At 53.6% G+C, this 13231-nt stretch overlaps 2 protein-coding genes across 2 annotated transcripts; one reads left to right on the forward strand and one right to left on the reverse strand.

Moving 5' to 3' along the window:
• Positions 1-1920: 1920 nt before the first annotated feature.
• EMH_0024340 (PREG-like protein, related) lies at positions 1921-4001 on the forward strand (the record flags this gene model as incomplete). The annotated part of the gene is made up of 3 exons (XM_038023206.1): positions 1921-2328; positions 2472-2677; positions 2837-4001. 3 exons carry the CDS (start codon positions 1921-1923, stop codon positions 3999-4001), a joined length of 1779 nt encoding a protein of 592 aa, XP_037879060.1.
• A 2811-nt stretch (positions 4002-6812) lies between these two features.
• Positions 6813-12772, reverse strand: EMH_0024350 (SNF2 super family, related; the record flags this gene model as incomplete). The annotated part of the gene is given in 11 exon segments (XM_038023207.1): positions 6813-6919; positions 6923-6958; positions 7051-7117; positions 7318-7708; positions 8925-9117; positions 9284-9354; positions 9494-9630; positions 10040-10177; positions 10321-10480; positions 11005-12251; positions 12392-12772. Coding segments are annotated over 11 exon segments (2928 nt in total).
• Positions 12773-13231: the final 459 nt, after the last annotated feature.

The raw sequence follows: 13231 nt of genomic DNA on the forward strand, positions 1-13231 counted from the left end.
TCACCTACACTGCAGCTCGTTCCTGTCCTTCACTCAGGCCACACAGCAACCCTGTAACGCTAGTTCTCTGGCCTTTACCTGACCAGAGACGAGCCGCAATGAAGGCAAAGACTTAAAGTAAGAGCTTTCCAAAAGCAGCTGACCCCCTTCCGCGGTACCAAGGCATCCTGGGCGTTGAGCCCAGGGCCAGGGTGGCGCGGGGAGGAGGCAGCCCGAAATGGGGTTGCAGCNGCTTACGCGCAGCATGCCAAGGCCGTCGATAGGCTCCTGAGCTAACTCTGCGCTAACTCATGTTACAAACCCTTATACCGCTCTAGGCTAGAATGCGCCGCGGGTGCACATTGACTCCATTCACGTTCATTTTATAGCGGTAGCTGTTCCTACTCTTCTCTAGCGGCTAAATTCTTATTGTTATATCTATACTATAGGGCGCATCGTCACTCCCCAAGAGCTTCGGGGTCTCTCACCCTGCCCCGTTGAACCCCAGGGCAGTACGACGTCGACCTTTCGTTACGACCAAGGACGTGATAATGCATGCCATAACACTGCAGAGAACTGTTAAACGCCTACTTGGCCCCTAGTCGCCAGCAACTACTCGAGTAGAAGCAGATGCAACACCTTCAGACAGAGCGTGCTCCGCTCTGCACTCAACTGGTACTGCAACCAACGCGGCAAAGCTGAAACGAAATGATGATATTGTTGGTTTTTGATCACTGCCAAATATACCTTCACATGAGAGCACAGAGATAGGAAAATTAGCAAGGCTTGCCAGCCCCGTAACAAAGCATTTACATAGCAATACACTTTTCACCACCAGCACCGCGTCTCTTGCCGTCGAACGCAGGATTTAGGATACCCACGATTGGGGAGCCATTTCCGGTGTGAGGGTGAGTATATTCACCATGGTGCGGGCCCAAATATAAAACTAGAACGATATATTTCAGAGCTAGTGTTTGTTTGCTTTCGGTGCAATCCCCCACTCCCCTCCCCTCGTTCTTGCCCCCAGAACAGCGCCTCCGCACACTCGATGGCGCACAGTGCTGCTTTGGCGTGCTGCCTTCTGCAGCAGCTACCACCACGGGCATATAGCGCCTTAATCTAACTGAATTTGTCCTATTAATGGCTGCCTATTGGAACCTGTGGGCTTGTTAAGCTGGATGGCTCCATTCCACTCATATTCTAGCATCTGGCGCGGGCCCTTTGTCGCCTCCCCCTCTGCCCCTTCACATGTCTGCGGGTGACACTTGTTTAGCTCTCTTCTTATGAATGGGTTCTTGCTTTTGTGCTTCTGTCTCGGTTGTGCCCATGCTTTAGGCATAGGCGGGTCTTTTTTAGGTCCTAATCCCCTCTGCCCATCTGTGGGAGCAACAGAGCAGCAACCTCTCTAGCAGTTGCCCAGGAGCGCATCTGGCTTCCTGCCCCTATTGTGCAGCATTTGTGGGATGCTTTGTGGCATTGAAATGCGTTGTTATTACCTTTGTGTAAGGCTAAATATCTCCACAGCGGCAGAAGTGCAGCTGCATGGCATTTAGAGGGACGGCGGTACGCCGATAGGTGGCTAGGCCTGCATGAACATCGCCAGCGCATGGATGGACAGTGTTTAGAGTCTGTTAGGTCATAAGAGAACAGCTAATGCGTGGGCAAACGATATCTGCGCCTTCGCGATTCCAACGGACCGCGGTGACCATGCACTCTCCCCTCCCTGCCCTAGGAACTGCTGTATCTTGAGGCCGTGTTTACCGGTCGGTGTTGATAGGTCCAGTTGTTCGGTGGGACATCGCTACCAAGATCACACAGGTTGCGCGCTGTCTCGGTTTGGGTGCAGCAGCTGCTCCCATGCGGCTATCGAGGCATCCCGCAGTCCTGCTGATCGTCTCCGTCTGAACTGACGACGACATCTTGTGCACCTTTGCGGCGAGGATGGAGGCTTCGGTTGTGCCTATAGCGCCCCACGACGGAGCGATCAAATGCAGCTGCACGGAGGAGCAGCTGCTGATGCAACAAGAACTCCTACAGCAGCAGGTGCTGCAACAGCAGCATCAGCTGCTGCTGCAGCAGCAGCACCAACAAGTTTTTCGACAGCAGGCTCTAGTGCGAGAACAAGAGATTCAGCAGGAGCAGAGACAGGGCATGTGTAAGCAGCAGCAGGAGTATCTGCAGCAGTCCCAGCAGCAACAGCAGCAAAAGGGCTATTCTACCTGTGGTGGGGAGGAAGGCGTGCTGCCTGCTGGGCCGCTCTTTGTTGAGAAGATGTCCTTGCTGATGGAGCAGCTCGCAACTTGCGGAGAGGAATCGTGTCGAAGGCCGAGTGTGGCTACTCGTTTTGACGTGAGCTGATGTGGTGCAGGCGTGCAGATACTGGCATGCTTTCATGTGGGTGTGTGCACATGGATGCGTGTGTGAATGCGTAACATGAGTTCCTGTGGCACTGTGCCTGTCTTTGCTCATCTGTGGTGACTTGTGCGTTTCAGTCCATCTGTCCGCCCGCCACTTCAATTGCTGCTTATATCCCGCGGTTGTATCGACACTTCCGTTGTTCGGAGGAGGTGTTTGTCTTCGCCCTGATTTACCTCGACCGCGTCATACGCGCAAACCACATCAAAATCAACGCCCTCAACATTCACAGGCTTGTGCTGGCTGCCAGTGTCATAGGAGTCAAATTCGTAGAAGACGTGCGGTGCGGCAGCCACGGCAGCAGCAGCCTTAGCAACATGAGCTGCAGCACTGTTAATAGTATTGGCAGCAACAGCAGGTAGAGCCGTAGACGGTGTGCGTGTGTCTTGTGGTGAGCATGCGTTGAGGGCTTCGGGGCTTTGGCGTATGTACGTATCTGCAGGTACAGCAACAGATACTACGCGAGGGTGGGGGGCGTGGGTTTGACCGAGCTCAACCGTTTGGAGTTGGCGTTCCTTAAACTGGTGAAATTCGACTTGACGGTCTCAAAGGAGGAATATGCGGTATACCGCAGCACAGTCCTCCTCGCCTGTCCCAAGCGGCCCGTCTCCAGCTCACTTCCTGCGGAGACGCAGCAGCAACAGCAGCAGCAGCAGCAGCAACCACAGCAACATATGGGTGCGCCTGATGCGGTACCCAGTGGTATAGACTCGTCCAGCCCAGACTGTGGTCCGACGGATCAACGATCATCCCTCCACATAACTGCTCCGGCTGCGCAACAAGGGCAGCCGCATGCGCTAGTTCAGCAGCAGCAGCAACAGCAACAGCAGCAACAGCAACAGCACTGTTCTCTGGGTTTAGTGGCCCCTTCAACTGCTTCTACAGTATCGACGACTCCTGAAACCGGGCCGCCACATTTGCCAACAGGCTCGTCATGCGGTTCTACTGCAGGCGCAGTTGCTGTGGCTGTTGCTGCGGGGGCAACGGTCCCTTCCCAGCACCAACAGCACGACAGAAGCATGGAATGCTTGCAAAGAACAGAGTTGCTTCCGCAAGAGGAGGCAATAATGAGGACTCACCTTCAGCAGTGGCAGAGCTGTGGCTTGCAGTACGTAGGAACCAACGAGCAGCAGCAGCGCCAGTCCCTGCAGCAGATACGCCTCATGGTCGAGGCTCAGATTCAGCAGCATCAGGGAACCCCAAAGCAACAGAGTCGGCTGTGTAGTCAAGAACGGCTCATGGAACTACAGCAGCAGCATCATCGCCAGTTGATACGTGCGCAGCAGCTGCTGCTGCTGCGGGAATACCACCAGCAGCAGCAACTTCTGCTGGAGCAGCAGCAGCAGCAGCAGCTGCTGCTTTTGCGACAGCAGCAGCAGCTGTTGCTGCTTCAAGAGGGGGATTTCATGATGAAGGAGGCTGCTATGTCTCCCAGCAATAGTTTCGCGCCCACATCTCGCTGCAACAGCAGAGACAGTCTGTCTATGTGCGGCGGGTTTGGGATGGAGACGGAGGACAAGATGACAACAGCAGCGAGCGACGAAGAGCTGCAGCTAGCCAGCCCTATGAATGGCTTGAGAGACGTGTTGACTGCTGAGGTCCCATGATCTATCTCTCTACCGCTTCGTGCGTCTTGGGCTGGGGTGTTGCCGTCACGATTCAGTGGTGAATCTATTCTTGCTTCGGGTTCTGCGTTTCCTCTCCTGTTCTGAAAGACGGTTGGTTAATATCTGCATCGAAGCCAGCAAGGCAGACGGGAGAAGCGTGTTGGTTGTACCACTCTCCTCGCCGCGGATCGCTCATACTTTTTCTTTCCCTGTCTTCTGTTGTGTCGAGTTGCGGCGCGGCGTAATGACGCCTCTGAACACAAACTCCACAGCGCTGTGATTGCCAGACGACTGGGCTGCTCGGTGTTGTTCGCCTCTGCCCATGATTTGCTTCCTCGTTGTGTAGGTGTATGTAGGTGGGCTGAGGGGCGAGTGCTCCCTTAGGGGAGCAGTTGCCGTGCAAGTTTTCGTCTCTGATATGATGCAATTGGGTGCAGTCAGTCAAAAGGGTCTAGGATTTATTTACTGCGGCGGATGTATTTGCGCTCGGTGTTTAGTCCCTGAAGCTCAACACACTGTATGTTAGATGACTGGGCTCAGGGAGACCAAGCCGCGCCCATGGGCGCCTCCCCTCTCTCCCCTCCTCGGATGGCTCTCCCATCTCCTCCACCCTTAACCCCTGCGCGTCCCGTCGTACTGCTGCCGGCAAGGTGATAGGAAATGCTCGTCTTGCGCTGTCTGGGATGGCAGCAGGTCTTCCGGTGTTTCTGATTATCTCAAGCTCTCTTTCCTTTTTCCTTCCCCTCTCCTCGTATCATTTTGTCTTCTTCGCCTGCCGAACGCACACGCCGCCGCCCCATCTGTACTGGATGGGACTGAGATGCGAAACTGCTTCCCCTGTATGGCTCTCCTGACCTTGCCGCTTTGGCTTGCAGGATATGACGCTGCTGCAGAAATAAATAGGCAGGGCCCTTGTGTCGTGGCCTGACGGGTTCTACTAGGGTCACATCCACAGCTCAAACGCCTACTAACGAACTCAATTGTACCGTCACTGAAGCCTCTGGAATTCCTCATCTCACCACGGTGCCCGTACACGCTCCCAGTGGACCCTGTGTTTTCAAAGCTGAGCGACTCTTCATGCAGGCGCCAGCTCTGCTCAGACGGCGGTGCTGTCTTGTCGCTGTCGGGTATTTTTTCCTTGGGCTAGCTGGAGTCAACAGTGGCCTTCCAACGACACCTCCGGGTGTTTGCAGCCGAGTTGTGTCGCCTGACTGGAGGCGATAGTGACACGAGCCCCACGAGAAGAGCAATGGGACCGTAGTCCGGGGTTGGGAGCAAGCGGAGGATACGCGTTTCAGAGGTCTGCGAGAGTCGTAGGCGAAGCAGCGGCAGGCTGCTATTTGGGCAGTTTTCCGCCCAAGATTATGTACTCCATGATAGGCAGAACAGGGCTCAGCAGCAGCATAACGGGAGCAGCAGTTGTTCGACGTATCCACGGGGCAACTTGCCCTTGTCCCTTCTGCTCAAGGCTTTGTAAGCTCAGTCTTGCGCCCTATACCTATCACCTGGCGAATTCAAGATGTGAGGCCTTTGTTTCATGCCCCCCCTCCCATCCACAGAGGCCTATTTATGCGGGGAGGGGGTTGCACCGTTTTTGTTGATTTCGGCAGTCGCTGGCGGTTCATTGTCTACCGCGTTATGAGCAGACGCTTCTCGGCACTGTACCGACTACACCCTTACATCAACTTGGTGACGGCTGCGGCGGTTTCCCGAAGCAGGCGGCGAGCTCTCGGGGGATTAACTGTCAAATAGCGGATGACGCGAATGCATCTTCGCCGGTTTTTGGATTCTAACGAGCTATCTATATGTGTCAGGATGACGGTGGCTGTAGAGGAGCTGCTGGCTCCTGGGGGGTGTTCTGGGGGTGATCCATACAGTTCGGATTTGCGTTGCTATCTGTTTTGGTAGTGGCTTGTTCGTAGCGACAGACACTTGTGGGCTGCAAGCAGGCAGTGTGCAGTGTCTGACGGATCACGTGATCATGCAACGAATGGAGAATGAGCTAATCTTTAGATATCTGAAGGGAATCACATTTGGCAAGATTGTAGTTGGCTAGGGCNAACCCATGTGTTCTTCTGGATTGGTTGTGCGTATGCGGTGGCAGCGGCAGCAGGCTGTTCACTGTTTATCGACTGTATATTGGAGTGTTATTCTACGTCTCTGTTCGCGATTCGCATTAAGGGTCTTGGGCTGGCAGGTTGATGAGGTGTAGCCGATGTGCAAGCGTAGGAAGGGAGTAGGAGAGTTGAGGGTGTTGTGTGCGGATGGGGCAGCCTGCATCGAGTCGGCTCCGGGTGTAGCTGAAGAATGAAGACACTTGCATTTGAGATAGGCCAAATACTTGGCACGGTAGTGAGTGCCACCCTCGCCAAACTTGTTGGGGTTGCGTTCGCGCTTAGCTCTTCGTTCTAACTCCCTAGGGGATTATCAATCCTGCCAACTTTGTATTCGTTAGTTCAAGAACTCAGTACGTTGCAGACCTGCTGTGCGAGCCATAGGATATAGGAGGGATGCGAATCGGTGATGTATCGCCTGCGTTCATGGTAATGTGTGTAATGTCTAGGGTGAACACTACATAAGGCCATTCTATGACTGAACAGGTCTGTCCACCAACGGGCAACAATGGGAACTGTGCAGTCAATCTATAATGAATGCTTTTCTTTTGAACAAAACAAATATTTTTCAAAGTTGTGTGTTTAATGTTGTACGCTCAGGGCAGCAGATATATCGCCGGACGGCGAAATGCGTAGGTATTTAGGAGCGCACAAGCTATTTGTAGTGCAGGTGGCAGGGATGGTAGTGGAGGCAGTTTTATAGTAGATGAGTCTCTACTCGAATCTTGTCGTACAAGTTACCGCCTTGAACCAGGTCGATGTAGGCATTCTCTGTTTCCTTCTCCTGGCATATGAACGGGGGACAANGACTCTTAGTACAGCTGGCTACAGTACAGATAGCCTCTGTAGTGAAAACATTTGGCATTCAAGTGGAGGATAATTGAAGTTGCAGCTCACTGGGTTAATTGTGACGGTGACTCGCTCCACATAGTCACCTCGGATGCTCGCGGCTTCCTTGTCGAGGGACGCTTTGCTGTCCCCGTACAGGCGGAGGTTGAAGGTCTACGGAGTTTCACAGGCGTTCAGCACCTCTCAGTTGGCTGGCTATTTGAACAGCTGCGTACTTCACTATACTTCGAAGGGAAGCGCTGGCTAGGCTGCTCATTCGATTGCTCACAAACTAGTTAGGGCTAGGTGATGGTGGATGATGGTGAGATTTCACCTTGACTAAAGTTGTCATAGGTGGAGAATCGTCAACTAACCTTGTCACTTTTTGAGGGGTTGACGAGCAAAACACTTTGGTTTATGGGCTCTCTGCTGCGTGTCTTGATGAGGTAGTGCATCGTTGGGAAGATAGACTCGTTTTCTTGCCATCTGGGGGTTGCCTTTTCACACCCACATGGGCTGCAGTTGACCTGGGCGTTCTGTGGAGGCAAAGAAGCCGGTTCAATTACGGCAGGTGAAGGTACGGGGGTTTGAATGCGCATGGATTCGGGGACTTCCTGCTGTTTGGGCTGCTCGACGCTTCCCACAGCCGGTTTGTCGTCTGATAACTTTTTGGTTCCGTCTGCACATGCACTGCCAGTTTGCTGGACTTCAGGGGCAGGCTGTTGAGCAGGTTGCTGTTGCTGGGATGTTGCGACGGTTGGCAGGCTGCAAGGAGAGAGGTCACCGTCTGCTTGCTCATCGTGCTTCTTGCTCTTTGGCGAGAGGTGATGAAGGGAGCTCTTAATTTTCTCCCCAAATTTTTTGAGTGGCATTTTTTCTGTTTAATGGTGGACAAGGAACAGATTCAGGGGAAATTCGCTGGAATGCGCAGTGTCCACGGCGAAGTTGCGTCACACCCGACTGCTCGAGTTGATCTGAAACGAGTCAGAACATCAAGACCGATGGATCAAAAGACCAGTTTGTTGGCTAAGAGTCGGATTCAAACAGCATACTCAATGAAATCTTGTTGTCTGACCGCCACTTGCGCTCACACGTTCGGCGTTCCTGCGGCTCGATGCAATGGTAACGCACCCCAGCTGCGCCAGCGCCGACACGGTCTGCCGTCGCAGGCGACGGGCTGCTGTAGCATCTAGGCAATAACCTCCCAGCATTAAACAAACTCAGTGCCTAAACAGAATGTATGTAGTACGCTAAAACAGAGCTCGATGGGTAGGGCCGTGCTGTGCTGCATTGTGCCTCGAAAAGTACTGAGGAAGTGAGAACACTTGGTTCCCGCGGGGATGCATCGCAATTTCCGATAGGATTCAGCTTTTATCTGTGGCGAAACATATCTACTTATTGAAGAGATTGGCAGTATAGACCTGCTACAAAGAGATGCACTCCTCTAATGCCAAGGGTGAACGGACGAGAAAATCTAAGTGTCCCCGCTCACCTAATTGGCAGTAACTAAGTTAATGTGTTCACGCCCTGCTGGTCTGTTAAGCAGCGGTTCATTTGCATACATTCCAAGAGCTTATGGAACCGCATGTTATCCCTGGGACATCTGATAAATGATCCGAACTCCTCTCTCCATGCACTGGAGAGCGACGGACCTCACAGTTGATGAACGCATTGCAGCACCTAGCTTGCGACTAATGTTCGGAAGGTTTGCAAAATACAGTAAAATGAGCTATGTCAGCGTCGCTTAGGGATTTTTTTTACTTCATCATTGGGCAGACATACTTCCCAGTGCATCCCTAGCCCTTCGTGCCCTGTATGCGACGGTGTGAAACTGGCTCTTCTNAAGGCAAGCTAAGCAGCGAATTGCCGAACCATACGCATATATCCAGCGTATGCCTGAACCAGGAAACTCTCACCACCTGACAAGCCCGTTTCAGTTTGTCTCCACAAATAGCAAAAATGCCTTAAAGCACCCGCATACTTGGGCAAGCGTAAACAAGCAACAATGGGGAAAAAGTAAAGCAAGAGAGACGGTCGCTGCGTGCGGATGGGAACCAAGTCCTTGGTGGACGGGTGCATCCTAGGCTTTAGTGCCGCCTTCAGGGGCCGTTTCGAGGAGACGGCGCTTCCGCCGTCGTCTTCTTTCTTCAATAGTCTTCTCCACATGACAAGCTCTGCAAGCGTGAACAATCAGGGTCCAAATGCAAACACTGGCAGATAGGGGCGTGCCTCGGGGGTGATTACGTTACACGCGGAGAGGAATGAGCTAACTGATAGATTGCTTGGAACATTCTTGAACGTGAAGTCCTTTATGTCAGAGCAACGCGAAAAACTGTTTACTTCGCATTGCTCCGAGATAAAGAACTTCTGGTGCGATGGTCAAGCCATACACAGTCATGGAATCTGAGTACCTGCGTGTATTCCCCTAAACGTAGCTGCGTTTAGTGAAATAATGATTGGCGCCTTCAGCTGGGTGTTCATATTAACCCTCAACAGGTTGATACCAACAATTTATTTATTAGAGCTTAAATGATGGAAACATTTGCTCACTTGCAGAGTGTTTGCACAGCATCGACCGTCGCCAGGCCTCCGCCCTCCTTCACGGGTTGTCTGTGGTCCGCTTCCCAGGCACAGCTTGCCGTAAGGTGGCGTGCAAGTTTTCGTGTGAGAGATGGCCACGCGCGAAACTAAAAGCAACAAGCAACACAACCCCAAAGNGGCGTGCAAGTTTTCGTGTGAGAGATGGCCACGCGCGAAACTAAAAGCAACAAGCAACACAACCCCAAAGAAAGCCAAAATACGCATGAAGCTACAGCAATTGTGTACGGGAACGCGGGTGTTTCTTGTTGCGTACAAAATCCACAGGATATCAATAGAATGAAGAACATGGAAATGCAGTTGCAGAAACCCAAAGCCTCTGTACAGAATTCTTAACACTATGCCTGAGCCATGCCCCTCCAAAGGCTCCCTGTGGCATGTATGAAATAGGCCTGTCGAAGGTGTCTCAGTTATAAGCATCAGCACATGCATTCTGCAGAAGACGTAGCCACGGTGTAACCCAAACCCTAGAACAATGCATCAAATCCATACACTCACGCTGGGGGCAAGGCGCACAACTTCTTCCTCAAGCCGCCACTGGGGCTCGCCTGCTGCATGCAACATTTTCAGGGCAATCAACAGCTCCCCACAGTCCAACCTGCAATTACTGCAGACACCTCGATCATGCCGTTCTACCTGATAACACGCAAGCTGCAAACTGTCCAACTAGGAAGCACCCAGCGAGCAGAGCGCCCGCAACACGAGCATTGTAGCTAGAGCAGTTGCCACACAAAGGCAACAACACAGGCAGCTGCTCTGGAACAAGAGCCCAAACGCACCTGCCTCCTCAGCGCCTGTCTCCGCCTCCTTGCAGTGTAGGCATCGGAGCAACGGCCGCTACAGGTGAGGTCCTGTTCACAGCATCGAATGAGCCAATGATGCTTGGGATCATTCGCAAAGTTCTGCGGAGTTGTGATGACCTCTGACCTCCTCTTCAACCTGCCTGGTGCTGCAGACAACGTCTGTTTTTCTGTCGTTAGCTCTGCTGGATGCATAAGAGGACCGACGAGCGGTCTCTCGTTTGTGCTTCCACAGCTGCTGCTGCANTTAGCTCTGCTGGATGCATAAGAGGACCGACGAGCGGTCTCTCGTTTGTGCTTCCACAGCTGCTGCTGCAACTGTAGCTGCAGCTGTCGCAGGGGTCCTCGAACTCCTCCACCCGCAAAAAGGTGCGAGTTGTGCTGATGGCTGATATGGGTTGCATGCAAGAGACACATAGAACCTTCTGCAACTCCAAAGAAAACGGCTGCAGATGCCTAGACGCGGCGCTCGCCCGGCCAGAAGTGCCAGATGCTTTCGGGTTGTTTAGAATAACAGGGACCAGCACCACACGAGGGCAGTTATTTTCCTCTGATTGAGAGGATAGAGGGCCACCTGGCGGTTTAGTGCTAGCAGCTGAGTGTGAGGACTCCTCTTGGGGACGGGCACGTGGGGGTGACAATACAGCCTGGCTTGAGAAGTACCGCGAGGAGACAGTGCCACTAAGGAGGTCCTCATCTGCCTCTGATGACCTCTCCTTGCTACCGCTGTTGCCCTGTCCCACGTCGCTGTTGTTGCTGCCGCTCAAGTCAAGCGCAGAAGGCCCAAAACTTTGTTCCCCAGGGGCAATTTCCTCCCCTTCAGGACACGAAAACAGTCGCTGCAGCCGTTGCTGTTCCTGCTGTTGCGTTGCTGCTGCGGATTGTAGAAGCAGAAGGGGGTCCGTTGTGTGGCGTGGCATCAGTGATGCGGGTACATCCGTCACCTGCTGCTCTTGCGTATCCCCGTTCCCTGGGTTTCCCTCCTCAGGGGGGTCTGAGCCTAGGAAAGAATCTGATTTCCCACTGCTTTGTTGCTGTGCACGGTGGCGTCGGTGTATGTACACCTGAAGGTTCTGCACCGTCCAGGCAGTCTCCCTCACTCGTCGTTGCTCAAAGGACGACAACAAACGGAAAAGGCATAAGTATTGCCGAGCCGCCTCCTGAACACATCGCAAAGCCTCCCCTTTAGGGCACTGACCCTGACTGATCCGTAGCTGGAACAGCAGGTGCTGCTGCGGTCCTTCTCGATGCTGATCCTGCTGCTGCTGCTGCTGTCCCACAACACTATGTGACAAGGTAGCCGTTCCCAGCTCAGCAGGAGAGAAGGAGATGCCCAAAGGGACGGCCGCGAGACCTCGAAACGCATGCAGCCGTTGGGTGTACCTTGAGATACGAAACCGAACGGCTGCGGAGATTGACAGAGCTAAACGGTCATCTACGAGCCTGGTAGGGAGCCCCACGGTGAGTTGTGGCTGCCCCTGAAGAGAACTGAGCATGGCGGCCCCGGGGTGACCTTCACCTTCGCCCTCTTCTGTAGGTGTCGTTGGCAAGTCTATATCCTGTGAAGCTCCTTGCAGGCTGTCAAAGCTGCACAGATCAAGGCCAGTGGTGAAGACTTCGTCTGTATGAACCTCCTGCTGCTGCTGCTGATGTTGCTGATGCTGATGCTGCAGCTGACCACCGCCGACCTCCAACATGTCGTCTTCTTGTTCTTGGCTGGAGTTGCATAAAGAGGGCCCGGTCTCTTCCTGCTGTTGCTGCAGCTGCTCCTGCTGCTGTGCTTCCTGCTGCTGTTGCTGGGCCTCACCAATCTGGGATAACGTGGCGAGTGGTCCATCTATGGTGCGCTGCACCAGAGCGGACTGATGCTTGATTCTGTGCCAGGCGGCTTCTTCGACTGCTTCGGCTTCCTGCAGGAGCTGCATGCAACACTTCTTCAGCTCTCTACGAAACTCCCNGCTTCTTCGACTGCTTCGGCTTCCTGCAGGAGCTGCATGCAACACTTCTTCAGCTCTCTACGAAACTCCCGGCTGGTGGCCTCTTCCTGCACTCTGTCCATATCGCCGGCTCTTCCCTGGCTGCTGCGTCTGCTGCAGCTGAGGGGGTTTGTGGAAGACGTGCACAGGAAAAGCTCCTCCTCCTCTGCCCACGTGTTGTCTGTCTCCTCCTGTTCCCCCTCGGCTGCTGTTGTCTCACTGAGGTCTCCAGAAACAGAACGAAATGTTGAAGCGGAAGCAGAACCAGCTTTATGTGAAGAGACACCAGAAGGTGCTGCTGCAGACGGGCCACAGCGACTCAGCAGGAAATAGGTTGTCACCACCCGCCGCTGGCCTCGACGGTGCAGCCGCGACTCTGCCTGCAACAGCTCGTGCTGCTGCGGTAGCAACTCCAAGAAGACGCAAACAGAGGCACCGGAAAAGTCCAACTGCATCAAAGAGAAAACGCAATAGTCACAGCAGCAGTGCGCACACAACCGATCCCCCTTTCTGTTGCTGCTGCAGCCGCTGATGGTTCTGAAAGCGGCATAGCCTCTGAGCAGCAGCATCATCATCACTAGCAACATCAGAGCCCGCGCAACCCGCAGCAAAGCCAACAGGCACGAATTGCTTCAGCCATAAACCCTAAACCCTAAGGTCACAGCCTCACGTCCTATAGGCCACGCAGCACTTGTGCAGGCCAGAGGACTGCAGGCTGCCTAGGAAGCGGCTTTACACTGTCGGGTGCTGCAAGCCACCAGCGCTTTCACCTCACCACAGCCATTCTCAGCCTAACGCACCCCGTGAGAAGACGCAGTTATAGAAATAAGGGCCAGCGTGCATGTAGGGTCATTAAGAAAGAGGCGTCGGCGTCTCCTTCTCTCCTCCTCAGGAACTGTTCCGTCGATGCGCAC

The sequence above is a fragment of the Eimeria mitis genome, genomic scaffold, assembly GCF_000499745.2.
Source record: "Eimeria mitis Houghton genomic scaffold, Emh_scaff876, whole genome shotgun sequence".
NCBI classification, from domain to species: Eukaryota; Apicomplexa; class Conoidasida; order Eucoccidiorida; family Eimeriidae; genus Eimeria; species Eimeria mitis.